The sequence below is a fragment of the Micromonas commoda genome, chromosome 8 (assembly GCF_000090985.2).
Source record: "Micromonas commoda chromosome 8, complete sequence".
Lineage (NCBI taxonomy): Eukaryota > Viridiplantae > Chlorophyta > Mamiellophyceae > Mamiellales > Mamiellaceae > Micromonas > Micromonas commoda.
The window spans coordinates 122,712-142,313 of NC_013045.1; the positions used below are offsets into that span (position 1 = coordinate 122,712).

Consider the following 19,602-nt stretch of genomic DNA (forward strand, 5'->3'; position numbering starts at 1 on the left):
TTTGCGGATGCGCCTGGGAGGAACCCTCGCTCGGTATCCTCCTCGCCCTCCGCATCTCCTCAACCTCTTTCGTGTGTGTGTGTGTGTAACACTCATTTGTGTGTGTGTGTGTTTGCGTAGACGGGGTAACTAAGTCCCGCACGCTGGTGTCCTAGTAGAGTCGCGGGTCTCCCCGCGACGATATAGTGCGAAAAACATCGACGCGCGTCGGGGCGGTTGGCCCGCTCGAAAAAAGGGCGGAAGAGTTTACGTGAAACCCTTACCAACCGCCGCGTCCCGACGCGCGTGTTCGTATAATTCTCATCGAACCTCGGCCGTCATTCATCAGCCGGGTTTTGTGTCCTTGTGTCCCTCCTCGTAAGTCGCCTCCTCCCCTCCGCGGAGCCGCGCCGGTGTGGTACAGTTGGCGCGACCGCCGCAAATACAGCATCCTCCCCATCTAAAACGTGTCATTCAACTTCTCGCCGTCCTTGAGCCCTGGTGAAAACAAACACATCGCGCGCACCACGACGACTTAGCGGCAGTACACGGCCGGGTCGATGGTGGGCGGGATCTGCTGAATCTCAGTCCCGAGCTCCTTCTCGATGCGGAAGAGGTTGAACCTGTCGTCGTAAGTGATGAGGTTGACGGAGATGCCCAGGTGGCCGAAACGTCCGGAACGACCCACGCGGTGAAGGTACGTCTCGGAGTTCTTCGGAAAGTCGAAGTTGATGACCACGTTGACGGACTGGATGTCGATACCGCGCGTGAAGAGGTCGGACGACACCAGGTTACGGCAGGCGCCGTTGCGGAAATCGTGAAACACGCGGTTGCGGTGCGACTGCATCATCTTGGCGTGGATGTAGAAGCACGAGTATCCGAGCTCCGTGATCTTCTTCGCGAGCAGCTCCACGCGGTTCACGGAGTTGCAGAAGATGATGGACTGGTTGATCTGGAGCTTGGAGAAGAGCGTGTTGAGGCAGTGAACCTTTTGCTTCTCCTCGACAAAGGCGTAGTACTGGGTGATACCCTTGAGCGTCAGCTCCTCCATGAGGTTGATGACGAAGGGCTTGCGGAGGTACTTCTCCTTGAAAGACTTGACCGTCACGGGGAAGGTGGCGGAGTACAGCAGGATCTGCCTGTTGCGGGGCAGGAAATCGATGAGCTGCGCAATGACGGGTTGGAACTCGGGCGAGAGGAGCTTGTCAGCCTCGTCCATCGCGAGCATCGTGCACTGGTTGAGCTTGGCGACACCCTTGGACGCGAGGTCGACCAGACGACCGGGGGTGGCGACGACGATGTGCACCGGCTGGTGCAGGCGCATGATGTCGTCCTTCAGCGACGTGCCTCCCGTGGTGACCATCACTTGCACGTTCAGGTGCTTGCCGAGTTCCTTGCAAACCTGCGACGTCTGCAGCGCGAGTTCGCGCGTGGGGACGAGCAGCACAGCCTGAATCACGTTCTTGCTCGTGTCCGTCTTCTCGAGGACGGGGATGGTGAACGCGGCCGTCTTACCGGTGCCGTTCTTGGCTCGCGCCAGGATGTCGCGGCCGGTGAGCGCGATTGGGATGGACTCCTCCTGGATCGGGGACGGGCGCTCAAAGCCCTTCTCGAAGATGCCCATGAGGAGCTCGCGCTTGAGGAAGTAGTCCTCGAACTCGTTGCCCTTGGTCGCGGTGACGTCCTGTTGTTTGGTGTGTGAAGGGCGGATGTGTTGGGGAGGGAGGTTAGCGCAAAGCCTCGCGGCATTCGTGTGCGAATGTTTGTCTGATTTTCACAGCTGTGCCTGCTGCGCGCAGCTCCGAGACGGAAGAATTGCCGGACGTTCGGGGCTCTCCGACGGGCGGGCGGGACGGCGCACGAGATGCGCGACGTCCCCCCCGAGCGCGCGCGTCACGTCACCGACGCGGATCACGATCGATATCCGCGCGGCGTGTGGCTCGAATCGGGTCGCACGCGCGGCGCGGCGCGCGATCGTGCGAGGGGATCGTCACGCGGTAACGCGAGAGAGATCCCGGGGAGGAAAGCGACCGGACGGTCCGCGGGGACGGCGCGGGAACGGCGAGCGCGACGTACCTCGGTCCTGTAACGCTCATCCCTGGGCGGGAGGGCGAGCTGATCCTTCCAGCTACCCTGCTGTTGCTGCTGCGGGGGCGGCTGCATCATCCTGAGAGAGGGCGAACGGGACGGGGAGGTCAGCGGGGAGGTTCGGGCTGACGCGACGCGGAGAGCGAAAAGGTGCCGAAAGCTTGGAAAATGATCGGGAACGCACTGTTGCGGAGGATAGCCCTGCTGGGGATATCCCTGGGGTGGCATCTGCTGATAGCCCTGCGGGGGCATCTGCTGGTATCCCTGGGGCGGATAGCCCTGCTGGGGGTAGCCCTGGGGGGGCATCCCGTATCCCTGAGGCGGCATCTGATAGGCCATGGCTTCCCGGTTTTTTTCACCTCCTCTCTCGTCAATAATTTCGGTTCGCGTGCGGTCCTCTCCTAGGCTCCGTTCGCGGCTTCTCTCGACTCTGTGTTTTCGTCCGGTGTGTATCCGGATGTATCGGTGTAGGCGTTCGTAAAACGAAACGCCGTTCGCTAAGGGGACGCGCGTCGCCGGGCAAAGGCTTCGCTCGTCGGTATGCCGGTCGCGAGGAAAAGATCCGGCATAATAACACAGCCTTCCTTGTTAGGGTTGGGCATTTTCGGGATATTTTGTTGTGGACCAAATTACGGAGTTTCGCGATATTTTTGCACATGATGACAGTCACGATGGTCATGAAGTTTATACTTACAGAACACACAGTGGAGCAGTCATGAGTTTAGTCATGATCTGTGAAAGGTTTGTCGCAGCAATGTTCGGAGTCGAGCTCGGCCATTCCCCAGGGCGCCGGGGGAGGGATGAGCGACGACGAGGACCGGAGGTCCCTCTCGGAGGATGAGGACGGCGAGATCGAAGACGGAGCGGCGGTCGACGCGATCGGCGGCGAAGAAGGCGGGGCGGACGGTGCGAGCGTCGACGGCGAGTTGGAGCGCGATCGGCTGGAGATGTTGGCGCGGTTGGACGCCAAGGCGAGCATGGTGGAGCTGATGATGCAGCGCGCGGAAGAGCTCGACCACCGCGCCTCCGACATGTACAACGATGGCGACATGTACAACGACGATGACGACGAGTTGTACGGCGGCGCGCCCGTCGAGGTCGACGAGTACGAGCCGGTGGAGTACCAGGTCACGACGCGAGAGCCCTCCGCGCTGGCGCAAATCTACGGCGACGGCGCATCCGCCGGGGTCGAGCTCAAGCCCGAGCTCGCGCGCGGGCTCAAGCTCCACGGCGTCCACGAGCTCGTCACGTGGACGTGCACCGACGGCGTCGGCGTGTCCCCGCGCTGGGCGTTCGTCCGGAACAAGCCGCTGGTGTCGTGCGTCGTCTTAGTGTGCGCGCCCGGGGTGGATCACGCCCGAGTTGCCACCGCCGCGGAGCTCACGCCCAACATCAAGAAGCGACTCGGAACGGGCGTCCCGACGTGGTTCGATAACCCCACCGCGACGCAGGGTAACGTCCTCAAGGCGCTGCTCTTCTCCGTGCCCGCGGGGGCTGACGGGGAGCCGCGGCGGGGCGGCGTCGCAAGATCGGCGGGCGCGAGGGCAAACGACACAGCTGGCGACAAGAAAGACGCCGAAGCGGCGAACACAGCTGGCGACGCCAAGGGCCCCTACGGCAGCACGGACGCCCGCGACCTCCTGAGACGAATCGGCGACGGGCCGTTCCCGCCGGAGCACTACCTGCTGTCCGCGGCGGACATGGCGGAGATGGATTACCCCATCCCGACGTTGGTCTCGACACAGCTGGACGACGCGGCTGTTGGTCTCGACACAGCTGGCGACGATGACACAGCTGGCGACCACGCAGCCGGCGTCGGGCGTAAGAGGCGGCGCGACGACGCGGGACACGAGGGGGGATCGACGTCGTCACGCGCGTTGGCGTTGCCCGAGGGGTACGTCGTGACGCAACCCGCGGGCGGGGGCGTGGCGCGTCATCCCCCGCTGACCATGTGCGCGATGGACTGCGAGATGTGCTACGTGGGCGTCGGCGCGAATGAACGATTGGAGCTCACCAGGTGCTCCGTCGTGGGCCCAGACGGTTCCGTGATTTACGACAAGCTCGTGAAACCGGCGGAGCCAATCACCAACTACAACACCGCGCACAGTGGTATAACCGAGGAACAGATGCGCGGGGTGACCACGACGTTGGAAGATGTCCAGCGGGAGCTGCTGGAGCTCATCGCGTGCGAGACGATCGTCGTCGGGCACTCGTTGGAGAATGATCTCAAGCGGCTGCGATTGATACACGCGCGATGCGTGGACACGGTGGCGCTCTATCCTCACCAGAGGGGCCCACCGTACCGCACCAAGTTGGCGCACCTCACGGAGAGGTACCTTGCGAGGAAGATTCAGGAGGGATCGCACGATTCCGTCGCCGACGCCCGCGCCACCCTCGAGCTCGCCATGCTCAAGTTTGTCTTTGGACCCGGGTTTGGCCAGCGACCCGCCGCGGGCACGAGTTTGTTCGAAACCTTGGCCGCGAACGGCACCGCCGTGCACGCGTGCGGGCCGCAGATCACCATGCGCGAGTGCGCCAGCTCCGGCGTGGCGCGGAGCAAGACGACGGCGTCGGACGAGGCCACGGCTGTCACCGCGGCGGAATGGATCGCCGAGCTAGCTGACGCGAAGAAGAAAAAAGAGGACGGGGACGGGAAGGGCTTCTTGGTGTTCGCGCACCTGCGGGGATACCACCGGCACCTGGAGGAGAGCAACAAGAGGTGGGCGGAGCACACCGGACAGGCGCGCGCGGCGGAGGAGTACGCGTCCATACGCGCGGCGGTGGAGAACGGGGGACCCGACGCGGGGCCCGCCGCTACTACTAAAGGGGACGGCGAGAATGATGAAGGGGAGGACGGAGGGATCGCGATCGACGCGGGCGACGGGTACTGCGACGTCGAGGAGGGCATCGCCGCGGACGCCGCGCTGATGGACCTGGACGAGCGCGTGCGCCAGCTGTGGGACGCGATGCCCGCGAACGGGATGCTGATCCTGTGCACGGGCGCCGGGGACACGGCTCGCGCCAGGTTATTGCAAGAGCGCAAGTGGAAGCGATCGCGGGGGTTGGGGCCGTGGGGGCCGTGGACGGACGAGGCGGAGGAGGAGCTCCGGCGACTGAGGGAGCGGGTGAGCCGCGGGGTGGTGTTCGCGGGGGTGAAGCAACAGTCGACGTGAGTCGGTGGCTGTTGGCTATCGGCTAAAGGGCTCTAGCAAGCTAGCTATAGTGGCTAATGGTAGTAGGGTTGGTCGATGGCCGGGACGAGTCGCCTTACGCGTATCCCAGCCCGACGCAGTTGTTGCACTTCTGCAGCCCCGTCTTCCCCCCGCACGTGGGGCACGCGCACAGCCTGCGCATCCCCGGGTTGGCCAGCGGCTGCCACTCGATCGCCTTGTCCCCCGCGCAGGTCCTGCACGTGACGAACTTGCGACCCTCGCACAGGTAACACACCTGCCCGTTCGCGCGCAGCCTCGACACGACGATCTTGCGGCTGACGCCCGTGGCGAGCGCGGTGATCGCGGCGAGGCCTCCGAACGCGCCCGCGAACGTGGCCACGACGCCGCCGACCGCGCGGACGCCGGGGTTCGCGAGCGGGCCCGACGCGGGAGGTCGCCCGGGGACCTGCATCGTATCGCGCGTAGGAGGTTCTGGTGGGTGGCGCGAGGGCGGCGAGGCGGAGGCTGTCTCCCGTTGGACCCCGGAGCCGGCGCGTGAACCGGTAGGAGCTCGCGAGGTTGACGGCGCTGATCGTCCTCGAGAGCGAGGCGGGCGCGGTTGTGGTGCCCGGGTTGCAGTCGACGTCTGCGTACTTTGAACCCTACGATAACAGCTTCAGTCGTGAAAAGTCTCACACCCGACTCGTCACCTTGCAGATGCCGGGGGACGTGTGCACGCACGACCACGACTGCGGCGGGGAGGACTGCGGGTCCTCCTCCCTGCACCCGTTCATCAACCATCCGAGAATCGCCGCGTGGAACGCGCAGGACGATGCCGCGGCGGCGCGGGTCTTCCGCCCGTGGTGCGGCCCCGACCCAGATCCATCTCGAAGATCTCGCAAATCTCTTGGCCGCCCCAACCTCCCGCGCGACTGACCCTCCGTCTCCGTCGTCCGCCGCCTTCGCAGGGAAGACAGGCTGAGCCGCGAGGGCGAACCCTTACTCAGCGACGACGATCCGGAGCTCATCGTCCACGTCCCGTTCACCAGCGACGTCAAGGTCCGCGGCGTCATGGTCATCGGAGGCGGATCCGGCTCGGCACCCTCCAAGCTCAAGTGCTGGGTCAACAAGGCTCCCGGGGAGATCGACTTTAGCAACGCGGATCGCAAGACCCCGACGCAGCAGTGGGACCTGGCGGAGGACTTCGCCGGCGAGCTGGAGTACCGCACGGACTTCACGCAGTTCCAGGCGGTGTCCTCGCTGACCCTCTACTTCCCAACCAACTTTAACGGCGACGGAGCCACGGAGGTTTGGTTCGTCGGGCTGAGGGGCGAGGGCACGTTGAACCGACGGGACATGATCGTCACGGCGGTGTACGAGGCGAGGGCGATGCCGCAGGACCACAAGACCCCGGACGAGGAGAACGTGCCGTGCATGCCCGCCGTTTAGCGACGTTTTAACACTTATTAGCAAACTCACTACCCACGCTCACCTCTGGGTCCTGCCGCGGCCGGATAGACGGAACCCCTCCATGTTCTCGTCCTCCACCGGCCCGATCGCCGGGGGCGGCGACACCGGCGCACTTCCCGAGGGCGCGCGCGCGAACGTCCCGCGCCGCTCGCGCTCCCCACCGAGCTCCTCGAACCGATCGCGCCGATCGAACCGATCCCCATCTTCGTCGTCGGAGCTCTCCGTCCGCCGCCGCCGACCCTCCCGCCCGTTTCTTCGCCGCGAGCCCTCCCGCCGCCTCGGCGCCCCGTCCACCCCGTCGTCCTCGGCGCGGGTCCACAGCACGCCGGCGGCGGGCGGGGCGCGCCCACCGCCGAGCCCGGCGTCGTCGTCGTCGTCTCGTCGCGACCACAGCACGCCGTCGGCGCCGGCTCTCGCGGGTGAATACAACTTCTTCTTCGTCTTCTTCTTCGTCTTCTCCTGGCCCGTCTCGTCCTCCGCGTCGTCGTCGTCGTCGGTCTCGGGTCGGGTGCCCGCGTCGCCGGAATCCGAAGATTCGGTGGTCGGGACGGGACTCGAACCCTCGACGTTTCCGTCCCCGTCGCCCGACGCCCCCCGCGACTCCGTCAGCGTGCCGAGCACGAGCGCGGCGACGAGGACGAGGGAACCCGCGCGGTACCTCTTATTCGGGTCGTTCAAAAAGTCGGTGAGGTCGGTGAGGCCTTCTTCTCGAAACCACTGGAAAAGCTTCTGGAAGACGCTATCCGAAGGCGTCGCCCCGTCGTCGCCGCCGCCGCGCAAGAGAGGGTCAACAAGGGGCTCTTTGGTAGGCTCTTTGTTCGAGCGCCCGGGCGCGAATGGGTTGGCATCCCGGACGTCGTCGTCGTTCGACGTCGACCACCCGTCCCGCTCGTCCATCTCCCTGAGCGCGTCGACGGAGAAGGAGGAGGAGGACGCGAGGGGCTCCAGCAGCGCGCGGCGTCGCGCGGCGTCCGCCGAGTACCGCGCCTCGTCGTCGTCGTCGTCCTCGGAGGGTTTTTCATCCTCGTCGTTTTGCGTCTCGGCGCCCGGGTTTCTCCCCGACCCAGCCTCGCCCCACCCTCGCGGCGTCGGCGCCCGGACGTCCCCGTCGCCGCCCGGCCCCGGCCCTCCATCGTCGCGCTCCATCATCGCGCTCTCGGTCTCGAACATGAGCCGCTCCACCACCCGCACCTTGTCCTCGCGGCTGAGCGCGTCGAACGCGTCCACCATGCGGCTCGCCGTGCGCCGGTCCCTGTCCGCGAGGGACGGTCGGGGATCCGTGCTCGTTCCCACCGCGAGCGCGGGGTTGGCGTCGATGACGTGCGCCGCGCTGAAGATGAGCGACGCGGACGCGCACACCGCCGCGAGCGTCGCGGAGGAGACGCTCGGCGCGTGTCCCACGCTCCCCCCGTCCGCGCCACCACCGTCGTCGCCGTCGTCGCCGTTTTGCGCGTGTCGGCCATCCGCCGCTCGCGTCGCGGGGCGAGCGGCGCGCGGGATCTTCGCCGCTCGCCGCGCGCGACCCCCCGCGCGCGACCCCCCGCGCGCGTCGCGACGCGACGACGACGCGACCGGCGCCGGCGACGCGCGAATCCCGGCCGCCATCGCGCGACCCGCAGTGCGCTCGTTCAAACTTATCGGCAAGCTTCCTCCGTCGGCGGTGCCGAGATATCTGCTGACTGCTGAGTCGTCGATGTCTCACTCCCAGGGGCCATGAAGCGGCGGCGGGGCTCGGACGCCCCGGCGGTGGCGGGAGAGGAATCGGACCCGTCGATCCAACTCCCGTCCCTCCCCGACGACATCCTCGCGCGCGTCTTCGCCATCGTCGAGCGCGAAGCCGGACCAAAGTACCTCGCGGCGCTGTCGTGCGTGTGCTCGACGTGGAGGACCGCGTTCGCGCAGAGCGCGGCGTGGCGCGTCCTGCTCGAGCAGCATCAGCGCGCACCGCGGCACCCCCGTCGCAGTTGGCGCGACCTGTACTTCGCTCAGCTCAGGAAGGACGCCGCGAACGTCGCGCAGAGGCACGAGACGATGCTCCTACGCCTGATCGGAGGAGGAAAAAATCTCGGCCCGATGCGACGCGACAGTCCGAAAGGTCTGCGGAGGGAGCTCCTGGCGCTGGGACGCGACCTGGACGTGGACTACGCGTTCGCATCCGTGCGGGGCAGGACGCTGCTCGGGCTGTGCGCCGCCATGGGGAGGCTCGCATGCGCCAAGGAGCTCCTGTCGCGTTGGGCACCGAGATGCAACGTGATGGACGCCGACGGGTTCACGCCCCTCATGGAGGCGGCGTTCCGTGGGAATGAGCACATGGCGCACGAGATCATGCTGGCGCGTCCTGACGGAGACGATGCGAGCGTTACATCGAGCGTTACTCGTCCGACATCAAACGACGACGCCGAGGCGAGGCGCGGGAGGAACGCGCCGTTGGACGCGCCGGACGAACCCTTTCGCGGGGAGCGATCGGTCAACGGATGTACTCGGAAGTTGTCGGCGATCGAGTGGGCGACGTTCCGGGGTAACGTCCGTCTCGCGGGGCTCATCGAGGCGCGCGAGGCGGGGGCGGCGTACGACGCAGAGCCGCGGACGAGGACGAACGTGACCCCGTGGACCGTGTGAGCGGCGGCGTAGCGATTAGCGGTTATTAGGAGGAACGTAGTGCTTAGCGACGCGCTTGGTAAAATGGAGACGATACCCACCGCGGTCGCTCGTTTGTTGGCCCCGTTGGGTACTGTACTGCGTGCTGTATCTTCCTGCGGATTCATCACGACGTTCATTAATTCGCGGCGCGACACACCTTGCACGTAGAGCGTAAACGACCGTGCTCGCAGATTTGAGACCCACCGCACTCCTTGCACTGAGAGCGCTGACGACCGTGCTCGCAGATTGAGCCCCCACCGCACTCCTTGCAGTGAGAGCGCCGACGACCGTGCTCGCAGATGGAGCCCCCACCGCACTCCTTGCACCGAGAGCGCCGACGACCGTGCGGACAAGCGCTGCACACCTTGCAGTTCGACAGATACTTCACCCCGTGCTCGCATGGCCCCTTCGTGGGAGGGGCTCTCTTCCGCTTCGTCCCCTGCTTCGCCACCTCCCCTCCCCCACTCTCCGTGTCCTCGACTTCACCATCCTCGTCGAGGGTCTCTCTCACGTTCGGCCGCCAAATCGCTGGCATCCACCCCCGCGCCCCGTCCAAGTGCCCCGCCGGTCGTGAAACTAAGAGAATAAAAGTTGGAAAAAGTCACCTTGGCACGAAAGTTGGTCAAGGTCGCCCGCCACTCGAGTCCGCGCGAAAGACGCGCGCGCCCCGGTCTCGCATCCCGATGATCACCGGCATCACCGCGCCGTCACCCGCGTCCGGTCTCGCGTCGCGCCGGGGGACCTTCGCGGGCGGCGGCGGCGGCGGCGGCGGCGGCGTGGGGCGCGGTCCCCTGTCCCGCGTCGCGATCTCCGTCCGACGATCCCCGTCTTCGCTTCGCGTCGCCGCGGGAGCCCGCGCCGAGCCCGGCAGCGTGCGGGAGTGGATCGAGCGCAACCTCGACGCGGGCGCGGTGACCGACGTCAGCCGCGGCGGCAGCAGCGGCTGGGCGGAGTTCTCCACCTACACAACCGAGTCCGGCAAGAGGTTCTTCGTGAAGACGTCGCGGAGAGATCCGTCGATGTTCATCGGGGAGGGCGCGGGCCTCAACGCCATGTTCGAGACGAACACGCTCGCCATCCCGCGGGTGTACTACGCGGGCGCCACCCCCGAGGGCAGCAGGGAGGGCAACTCGTTCATCGTCATGGATCACCTCAACTTCGGAGGCAGGGGCGATCAGGCCGAGTTTGGCCGACAGCTCGCGCTCATGCACGCGGCGACGCCGGCGGTGGAGGAGGCGAGGGCTGGCAAGTTCGGGTTCACGGTGGACAACACGTGCGGCGACACCCCGCAACCCAACGGGTGGATGGACGACTGGGTGCAGTTTTACCTCGAGCGTCGCATCAGGCACCAGCTCCGTCTGGCGAGGGACTCGACGTTGACGGAGCTCGGCGAGAAGGTTTGCGAACGCGCGCCGCTTTGGTTCGAGCCCTGCGGGGCGATCAAACCGTCCATCCTGCACGGCGACCTTTGGAGCGGGAACATCGGCACCGTGGACGGCAAGCCGAGCGTGTTCGACCCGGCGGTGTACTACGGCCACAGCGAGGCGGAGTTTGGCATGTCGTGGTGCGCGGGATTCTCACAGAAATTCTACGACGCGTATTTCGAAGTGTTGCCAAAGGTGGAGACACACTTCGAGGAGAGGCGGCAGCTGTACCTGCTCTACCACTACCTCAACCACTACAACCTGTTCGGGGGCGGGTACCGGGGCCAGTGCGTCGGGATCATGAAGGGTTTGCTGGCTTGAGCGACTCGTCGGTGTTATATATCGGTTCACTTACGAAAAGAAACCCAACGAAACCGCGACCTCCGGGGTCTGCTCCCTTTTGCCCCCCGGTTCACGTCACCTCTCAACCTCCGCGACCCGTTCACCAACCTAGGAGGGCGGGGGCTTGGAACCTGACCCGAGCTGCTTGAACTTGTTCTTCCACTCCGTCACCTGCTCCTCGAGCACCTCGCTCCGTTTCTTCTCCGCGCTGAGCTGCTGCTTCAGCTTCAGCCGGACGTTTGAGCTCAGCCTCGCCTCCTCTCGAAGCGCCGCGCTCTGAAGCTGCGCGGTTCGCACCTCAACCTTGAGATCCATCACCTCGAGCCTCGCCTCGTGAAGCTTCTTATCCGCGACGCCGATGCGCTCCACCAGCCTCGTCTCCGACTGCATCTTGTCCGAGCCGTCCATCTTCGAGGTGTACGCCTTGGAAGGGTCGCCGCTCCACGAGTCCTGCACCAGCAGCGCGGGCGAATCCTCCGGTCGAAGCGTGAGCACCTGGTTGTTGCCCTTCTGCCAGGACACGGGTTTGGACGCGTCGCCAGCCTCGGTGACCACGTACTTGTACACGTACACGCCGTCGATGGGGAGCTCGATGTCCTCGCTGACCCAGTTATCGTCCGTCGTCCACTTGAGCGCGGGGGATCGTCGAAGCGACCACGACCCCATGCTCTCGTGCCCGCCCACCATGCGGAGCACCTCGCCAAACTCGACCGCCTTCTTGATCGTGAACCTCACCTTTACCACTTGCACAGTCTCCACCATGTTATCGTCGTCGTACAGCGACGAGTCCAGCATCAGATCGTCGAAGAGCGCGTCCATCGGCGACGGCGTCACCGTCGCCAACTTTTCCGCGCCGGGCTGCGCAATTGGCGAGTTCTCCGCCAGGTGGCTCACCTCGGGATCGATGACGTCAACCTCGGGATCGGCGTAGACGGTCTGCTGTGCCGCCGGGGGCTTCATCGGTTCCACCGGCGGGGGTTGGAACATCACGTTCGGATCGCTCGCTGACGACGCGTGCGATCCTTCGAAGGAGGACGGCGGGATCCCGGAGTCGATGGCTTGCTCGTCGAGGTTCACGCCGTTCTTAGCGGCGATCTCGTTGTACAGGTCGTCCATCGCATCCTCCGAGGACGCGGGCGAGGCGCCAGCCTTGAGGTCCGCGGCGAGGAGCGCCGCCTCGTCCATGGCGGCGTGCCCGTCGACGAGGACGCCGTCGATGGGATCGTCGTTGCTGACGCCGGCGACGTCGCCGCCGTAGTTTTTGTCCGATCCCTCACCCGTGTTTTGCTCCAGCACGTCGCCGACGCCGCCGGACTTGGAGCGGAACATCGCGCCGGCGTTCTCGAAGAAACCGCCGGGCCCGCCGCCGTTGGTGACGTTGTTGCTCTGCTCACCGTCGGGCGCGGTCGCCTCCTCGGTCTTCTGCGTCTCCTCGGTCCTGTTGTCCTGGCCGAAGTTGAAGATGGCGGTGACCGGAGCCGGGCCGGGATGCCTGTGGGGGCGCGTCGGGGCGGACGCCGACGCGCGGCGGTTGCGCGCCAAGCCGGCATCCTGCGAGCGGTCGAGGCGGGGCGAGGGAAGGGCGGTGAGCGACGCGACAGTGAGATCCACGCGGAGGTGCACGCGCGCGACGCGGCCGGGGGCACCGTCATCGCGCGGCGCGGGCGCGGGGGGTACCCGACGAACGTTAACTCGCGAAGGCACGGTTTTCAAAAAACAAACAAAATGAAGTTTGAACGGGCGTCGGGCGAGGCGCGCACCCTGCCGTTGGCGACGCGGTTTACCCACGAGAGCGGCCGAGCCGAGCTCGAGGCCATCATGTCGATCGTTCGCGCTCGCGGTTCGTTTCCGACGAGCCTTCCCGTGCGTGCGGAGACGTGTGATCCGCCCGTGGTCGTTGCCAACAGCGCCCGCGGAAAAAAACCTGCCCCGGGCTAACTGCGTGGCTGTCCCGATCCGCGCATGTCCGCGTCAGCATCGCGAAGCAGCGTTGGACCGCGTATCCGGGCGTCTGCGCCTGGGGCCGATACGCGGACCGAATCGCGTATTTCGCCTGAATTGCCCATACGATTCGAATTTTCAAACCATAATTACGCAAAATAGCGGTCCAATCATGACCTCACACCTGTGGGAAATCTCCCATCTGTTTTTGTGAAAATCGGTGTTTTTTGAAAATCGTGAAAATCGGCACACCCACAGAACAACTCCCGCCAACAAAGAACCTACTGGCAAGCTAGGGTCCATCCGCCCGCGCGCGGGGGCTCGGAGCCGTGCATGCGAAGAGGTCTCGGCGTCATGGCCGCGAGGGTGCTCGCGTATCATGCCGCGCCGGCACCCCGCCTCGCCCGCGGCGCCGCCCGCGCGAGACCGGGCGCGGCGGCGTTCGGCGATCTGGCCCGGAACCGCCTCCCGGCCCCGTCCTCCAGCTGCGGACGCCGTCGCAACTCGATGCTCGCGCCGTGCCCGGAAGCGCTCAAAGAGGAGGAGGCATCCGCGTCCTACGCGCCACCGACGCCGCCCCCGAGGCCGTACGTGCCCCAGCGCGACGACTACGCCGGGGCGGGCGCGCTGATACCCCCGGACGACGCGTCGCTGCCGGGCGGGCACGTCGTCCTCGTCGACGGCATGTCCATGATATTCCGATCCTTCTACGGTTGGAAGAACCGCGCGGAACCCCTGTTGAACAGCAAGGGCGAGGACGTCAGCGTCCAGTACAGCGTCGCGCACGCCATCCTCGGCGTCTTGGAGCTGGACCCCACGCACCTGGCGGTGTGTTTCGACGCCAAGGGCAAGACGTTCAGGCACGAGATGTTCACGGATTACAAAGCCAACCGGCCGCCGACGCCGCCCGAGCTCAAGGAGACGATCCCGCGCGTGATCGAGATGGTCCGACGCATGGGCGTGCCTCTGTTGATGACCAGCGGCGTGGAAGCGGACGACATCATCGGGACGGTGGCGAGACGGAGCGTGGAGCGCGGACTTCACGTCAGCGTGGTGTCGCCGGATAAAGATTTCTTCCAGCTGCTCGGCCCGCGAGTCCGGCAGTTGAGACCCAACGGGCGCAACGGCGACTCCTCCAAGGGCGCCGACTACGACGAACAGGCGTTAAACGACGGGGGCCTCGCCCCGGGCACGAACGGCTTCGGACCTCACGGGTTTAAAGAGCTCTCCGCGCGGGGGTTGGTGCCGTACACGGAGCGAGATTTCCGAGCCGAGTTCGGCGGGCTCGATCCCGCGCAGTTCGTGGACTTGTTGGCCATGGTCGGCGACTCGTCCGATAACATCCCGGGCGTGGAAGGCATCGGTCCGAAGACTGCGCCGAAGCTGTTGGGCGAGTACGGCAACATCGAGGGCTGCGTCGCCAACGCGATGGAAATTCGGAATAAAAGGGTGCGGGAATCACTCGGCAGCGAGAGGGGCGCGGCGACCGCGCACCTCTGCAGGTCGCTGGTGAAGATCAGGACCGCGCTGAGCGACCCGACGATCAACGAGCCGGCGCTGCCGATCGACGCGCTGGGGTTGACCGGTAAGGTGCCGCCCGCGGATGGCGGGAAGGGAGTGGGAGAGTACCTGGAACGGGAGCTGGAGATCGCGAGCGCGGCGGACCGGTGGCGGGAGGCGTGCTACGCGGCGTCGAGGCGACCGGCGTGAGTACGATCGTATATAGACGAGTAGATTTAATTTAAGCGCGATTCCACGAGCGTCGACGGCGAGGTGGAAGAGCCGAGCCCCAACCGTGACGTCGCTTGTTGCGCCGCCGCCGAGTTTTTCTACAGTTTAAAAATCCTGGGCAGATCTGGCTAGGGTTGGCGAGGGCGAGTGATGGACGAGACGATGTTTGTGATGAGTTGTTCGCTTTCGCGTGGTGGTGGTGTCTTTAGTAACACCATTGAATCTGCGGTCGGCGCGTTTGGCTCGACCGGAAGTGCGTGAAGGCGCTTAGTTGGAGGTGAACTTGGTCACGGCCTTGGTGCCCTCGGAGACGGCGTGCTTGGCGAGCTCACCGGGGAGGATGAGGCGCACGGCGGTCTGGATCTCCCTGGAGGTGACGGTGGGCTTCTTGTTGTAGCGGGCGAGCTTGGAAGCCTCGGTGGCGATCTTCTCGAAGATGTCGTTGATGAAGGAGTTCATGATGGACATGGCCTTGGAGGAGATGCCGGTGTCGGGGTGCACCTGCTTAAGGACCTTGTAGATGTAGATCTTGTAGGTCTCGGTCTTGGACTTCTTGGCCTTGCCGCCGGCGCCCTTGACGGTCTTCTTGGCGGGCTTCTTGGAGGTGGGCTTGGCCATCTTTGTTGAGGTGTGTGGTACGAGTCGGGTGTCGACTGGTTGTGAGCTCTCACAGGCAGCTCGGTGGTTTTTTGAACCAACTCGGAGGTGAAAAGATTCCTCAGCCGGGTCCAAAATGCCGCCATCGACTTCGTCGCGACGAGAGCCTTGAAGGGCGCGGGACCAAAATTCCAAAGAAATTTCCAAATTTCAACGAATGTGTCCCCGGATGAAACGCACCTCTCGACCCGATCTCGGCCAATGGGAGATTCGCATTCGGTCCCGGTGCCGTTGGCTCGCGGCGCGCGATTCGGAAATCCGCTCGTTCCGTTCGACAAAAAAGTCGGGTGTTACGACGACGCAGTGTATCGGCCGCGGGGCGGTTCCGATACATCGCATCTCGGTTTCATCGGCTTTCCGCCACACCGACACGCGCCCCGCTCACGAGGAGCGCGCAGGAACCGGATCGCGAGCCAGCACTCGCGTCAGTTCAAGCGGCAACTCGCACGCATCACCCGCGCTTGCGCCACTCGGAGCCGAGCGGTCGCAGACGCACGCGCGACTTTTCCGCGGAGTCTCGTCGAGCCATCCGTCGGCGAGGATGTTTCCCCGCGGCGTCATCACGCCCGCGTCGCCCGCGGCCGCGAACGAGGCCCGCGCGCTGCTCGCGCCCGAGGAGGAGCGACTCCTCGAGTCGAACGCGTCCACTAAGCGCTCCGGCGCGCTGACGTGGACCCTCCGCGGCCTCGGCGCCGTCGCCGTGGTCTCCGGCGTCGTCGCCGTGGCGGCCATCGCGCCGGGAGGCCGCGACGCCACGGCCGCGGTGCTCGCGCGCCTCGGAGGGCCCGCCACGGTGCTCGGCCGCGCTCCCGCGGTCGCCACCGTCCGCCCGGAGCCCCTTCCTAAGGATGCCAAGGACGAGTACGCCAGGAAGCACGCGCACGAGGCCAAGTACCGCTCGGCCTCGGCGCGCGCGCGCGTCCCGACGAAGCGATCTTCCGATGATGCCGCGGACACGTCCAAAACCGATCCCGTCGAGGAGGTCGACCCGAGCGACGCCGACGTCGTCCCGGACGCCGGCGCCTCCGATAAGCACCCCGCGCGCGTCAAGAGGCTGTCCTACGCCAACCCGCAGGTGCAGCACATGACCGAGGAGATGCGCGCCAAGGATGCCGAGATCGAGGCGCTCAAGTTTCAGCTCCGAAGGCAAGCGGAGGAGCTCGACGCACGCCGCGAAGCGTCGGGCGAGATTGATTCGCCCACGCCCGCCTCTTCGAAGGAGGAGGAGAAGGCCTCTTCCGCCTCTTCCGAGCGTCGCCATCGTTCCTCCCGTTCCTCCCGTTCCTCCGAGAAGAAGGCGAAGGCTGTCGACGCGGCGGAGGAGACTTCGACGGGCGCGATTTCGTCCGCCGCGCATCACCTCGGCGGCGGCGAACCCGAGGACATCCCCGAGCGCACCCGCGCCGAGGACATCCCCGAGGAGACCCCCGACGAGGAGACCCCCGACGAGGAGACCCCCGATGAGGAGACCCCCGAGGACGTCCCCGAGCGCACCCGCGAACGGAGCCCGCCCGAGGAGACCCCCGAGGAGACCCCCGAGGACGCCGATTACGACCCAACCACCGGCGGCGAGGGCCCCCCGCTGGACGACCCCTCGCAGGCTCTCGAGAACTGCGAGGACGTGTGCGAGGGTCACGATTTCACCGAAGCCGTGTGCGTCTCCAAGCAAGGGTGCGAGTGGGACGACGGCCAGTGCTGGTCCGAAGTCGGACCCAACCCCTGCGACTTTGTCGAGCCCGAAGCTCACGCGCACGAGAACTGCGAGCTCGTGTGCGAAGGGCACAACTACGGACTCAAAGAGTGCGTCGCCATTCGCGGTTGCGAGTACGACGGCGGCGCGTGCTGGTCCGCCGTCGGTCCCCACCCGTGCGACTCGGGCCCGGATCCGATCGAGTTCCCCGACGACGCCTCCGGCGCGTGGGCCGCGAACAAACCCTGGGGCGACGCCTACGGCAACAAGTGGGGCGAGACTTACGGCCCCAAGACGGACGACGACGCGGGCGTCTTTGAGCCCGTCGCCGACGCCGCCGAGGCTGTCACCGAGGGCGTCGAGAACGCGGCGGAAGCCGTGGGCGACGGCGTCGAGGCTGCCGGCGAGGCGGTGAGCGACGGCGCGGAAGCCGCGGGCGAGGCGGTGACCGACGGCGCCGAGGCGATCGGCGACGGCATCGAGGACGTCGGCGAGGGCATCTCGAACATCCTCCCCCATTTCGGCGATGACGAGCCGGGATCAAAGAAGGCGTCATCCAAGAAGGCGTCCAAGGTGAGGGGGTCCGAGGCGACCGGCAAGCTCGGCAAGGACGAGAAGGCGAAGGGTCCGTACGTGGCCTCCGCCGCCACCAAATACACCGACGGCTCCCTCGAGAACGGCGCCGTCGACTCCGCCTACGTTCCGGTCCCCACCGAAGCCGACGTCGCCGTCGAGGGAGAGGCCGAGAAGACCCCTTACGTCGCGTCCGCCACGAAGCTCACCGACGGCACCTTCGACGGCGCCGTGGACTCCGTCTATCCCAAGGTTCCCACGGAAGCCGACGTCCCCGACGAAAACGCCAAGGGCCCTTACGTCGCGGCGTCCACCAAGTTCAGCGACGGCACCTTCGACGGACCCGATCAGTTTGACCCCACCGGCGTCTACCCCACCGGCGGCTACGAAAAGTCTCCGGAGGAGATCGAGACCGAGGCAGCACGCGTCGAGGCGCGCGCGTCCGAGGCTGGCGCCTACAAGAAGGCGTACGCCGCCGCGGCGATTGAGGAGGAGGCTGTCGGCGACGAGCACACCGACGTCGCCGAGGAGGACACCGGCTACCGCGGCGGCTACGTCGCCGCGTCCACGAAGCTCACCGACGGCACCTACTCCGCCGCGCTGGGCAAGCACCACAAGTACACGGCCGCCCCCACCGTCAACCCCTACGGAGTCAAGGATGCCGAGGAGTCCGCCGCCGCCGACGCCGAAGAGGCGCAAGAAGCGGATGATGAGCTCGAGTCCGAGGCTGACGCCTACAAGAAGGCTTACGCCGCGGCGGATGCGGAGGAACAGGCCGCCGGCGATGAACACGCCGACGCCGCGGACGACGACGGCTACCGCGGCGGCTACGTCGCCGCCTCGACCAGGCTCACTGACGGCACCTACTCCGAGTCCGCGCTGGGCAAGCACCACAAGTCCGCCGCCGCCGCCGAGGAGGACGAGGACGAGAAACCCAAGGGCTACCAGTCCTCCTACACCATCAACCCCTACGGAGTCAAGGACCCCGAGGAGACGACCGAGCTCGACGAGAAGGAGGAGGACGTCCCGGTTGAGAAACCCCACGGCTACGTGGCATCCTCCACCCGCCTCACCGACGGATCGATGCACACGACCGACGACGTCGCCGCGATGGGCAGCCAGGGCGTCGTCGCGTCTGCGGCGGCGAGCGACGACGTCGACTGGGCCAACTTCCAACCGGAGCCCACGAACTACCACGACGAGCCCGCCGACGACGAGGAGTTGGAGCTGGTGAGGAAGCAAGAGGCGGAGCGCGCGGCGGAGTTTGAGGATAAAGAGGAGAAGGAGCGTCTGGAGGCTGCGGAGAAGGCGATGTCCTGGACCGCGTACCAGTCCGAGAACGGCAAGATCGATCACGCGCTCGAGGCTGCCGAGGAGGAGGCTGCCGACGCCGCCGTCGTCGACGACGCGGCTTCCGAGGCCGAGTCTTCCGCCGACGAGGACGCCGAAGCCGCCGCCGCCGAGGAACGGTACGAGTCTGTCGCCGCCGAGGAAGAGTCCGCCTCCGCCTCCGCCTACGCCTCCTCCTCGTCCGTCCCCTCCGAGGACGCTGAGCAGGAGAAGAAGCACGGGTACCGCGCCCCCGCGACGCACCTCACCGACGGATCCGCGTCCGCCGCTGACCCCGCGCCCGGCGCGCCCGCACCCCACGGCTACGTGGCTGCGGCGACTCGACTCACCAACGGATCGGGGAACAAGGCCCGCCCGCAGGACCAGCCGGGGTACGTGGCTCCCCACGGCTACGTCGCCGCGGGCGGCCGCGCCGAGGCGAACAACGTCCAGAAGGAGGCCTACGCCGTGGATGACGCCGAGGAACAGGAGGCGCCGAGCGGCTACGTCGCCGCCGGCGGTGGACGGCTGTGAAGCGGTCGTCTCGCACGTGTCTGAAGAAGATAAACAACTAGGCGCAGAGCTT

General features: G+C 66.2%; 11 protein-coding genes across 11 annotated transcripts; 6 read left to right on the forward strand and 5 right to left on the reverse strand.

Moving 5' to 3' along the window:
• Positions 1-100: 100 nt before the first annotated feature.
• On the reverse strand, positions 101-2,406 carry MICPUN_60493 (DEAD/DEAH box helicase; the record flags this gene model as incomplete). The annotated part of the gene is made up of 3 exons (XM_002508054.1): positions 101-1,663; positions 2,056-2,146; positions 2,252-2,406. The coding sequence occupies 3 exons, from the start codon at positions 2,404-2,406 to the stop codon at positions 515-517; spliced, it is 1,395 nt and encodes a 464-aa protein (XP_002508100.1). The 3' UTR covers positions 101-514.
• Positions 2,407-4,037: 1,631 nt separating this feature from the next.
• MICPUN_84415 (predicted protein) lies at positions 4,038-4,496 on the forward strand (the record flags this gene model as incomplete). The annotated part of the gene is made up of 1 exon (XM_002507770.1): positions 4,038-4,496. A coding segment is annotated over one exon (459 nt), but the record flags the coding sequence as incomplete, so codon positions are not given.
• An 838-nt stretch (positions 4,497-5,334) lies between these two features.
• Positions 5,335-5,691, reverse strand: MICPUN_60495 (predicted protein; the record flags this gene model as incomplete). The annotated part of the gene is made up of 1 exon (XM_002508055.1): positions 5,335-5,691. One exon carries the CDS (start codon positions 5,689-5,691, stop codon positions 5,335-5,337), a length of 357 nt encoding a protein of 118 aa, XP_002508101.1.
• Positions 5,692-6,224: 533 nt separating this feature from the next.
• Positions 6,225-6,626, forward strand: MICPUN_76600 (predicted protein; the record flags this gene model as incomplete). The annotated part of the gene is made up of 1 exon (XM_002507771.1): positions 6,225-6,626. A coding segment is annotated over one exon (402 nt), but the record flags the coding sequence as incomplete, so codon positions are not given.
• A 1,291-nt stretch (positions 6,627-7,917) lies between these two features.
• On the forward strand, positions 7,918-9,308 carry MICPUN_101752 (predicted protein; the record flags this gene model as incomplete). The annotated part of the gene is made up of 2 exons (XM_002507772.1): positions 7,918-8,143; positions 8,398-9,308. The coding sequence occupies 2 exons, from the start codon at positions 7,918-7,920 to the stop codon at positions 9,306-9,308; spliced, it is 1,137 nt and encodes a 378-aa protein (XP_002507818.1).
• Positions 9,309-9,465: 157 nt separating this feature from the next.
• Positions 9,466-9,864, reverse strand: MICPUN_60497 (predicted protein; the record flags this gene model as incomplete). Its single annotated transcript, XM_002508056.1, has 1 exon — positions 9,466-9,864. The coding sequence occupies one exon, from the start codon at positions 9,862-9,864 to the stop codon at positions 9,466-9,468; it is 399 nt and encodes a 132-aa protein (XP_002508102.1).
• Positions 9,865-10,012: 148 nt separating this feature from the next.
• MICPUN_84028 (predicted protein) lies at positions 10,013-11,074 on the forward strand (the record flags this gene model as incomplete). The annotated part of the gene is made up of 1 exon (XM_002507773.1): positions 10,013-11,074. The coding sequence occupies one exon, from the start codon at positions 10,013-10,015 to the stop codon at positions 11,072-11,074; it is 1,062 nt and encodes a 353-aa protein (XP_002507819.1).
• Positions 11,065-12,929, reverse strand: MICPUN_105911 (carbohydrate-binding module family 20 protein). Its single transcript, XM_002508057.1, has 2 exons — positions 12,856-12,929; positions 11,065-12,646 (listed from the first exon to the last, which is right to left on the reverse strand). The coding sequence occupies exons 1-2, from the start codon at positions 12,913-12,915 to the stop codon at positions 11,204-11,206; spliced, it is 1,503 nt and encodes a 500-aa protein (XP_002508103.1). The 5' UTR covers positions 12,916-12,929; the 3' UTR covers positions 11,065-11,203.
• A 767-nt stretch (positions 12,930-13,696) lies between these two features.
• MICPUN_69866 (predicted protein) lies at positions 13,697-14,494 on the forward strand (the record flags this gene model as incomplete). Its single annotated transcript, XM_002507774.1, has 2 exons — positions 13,697-14,131; positions 14,261-14,494. Coding segments are annotated over 2 exons (669 nt in total), but the record flags the coding sequence as incomplete, so codon positions are not given.
• Positions 14,495-15,034: 540 nt separating this feature from the next.
• On the reverse strand, positions 15,035-15,385 carry MICPUN_101755 (histone H2B; the record flags this gene model as incomplete). Its single annotated transcript, XM_002508058.1, has 1 exon — positions 15,035-15,385. One exon carries the CDS (start codon positions 15,383-15,385, stop codon positions 15,035-15,037), a length of 351 nt encoding a protein of 116 aa, XP_002508104.1.
• Positions 15,386-15,581: 196 nt separating this feature from the next.
• MICPUN_60502 (predicted protein) lies at positions 15,582-19,550 on the forward strand (the record flags this gene model as incomplete). The annotated part of the gene is made up of 1 exon (XM_002507775.1): positions 15,582-19,550. The coding sequence occupies one exon, from the start codon at positions 15,582-15,584 to the stop codon at positions 19,548-19,550; it is 3,969 nt and encodes a 1,322-aa protein (XP_002507821.1).
• Positions 19,551-19,602: the final 52 nt, after the last annotated feature.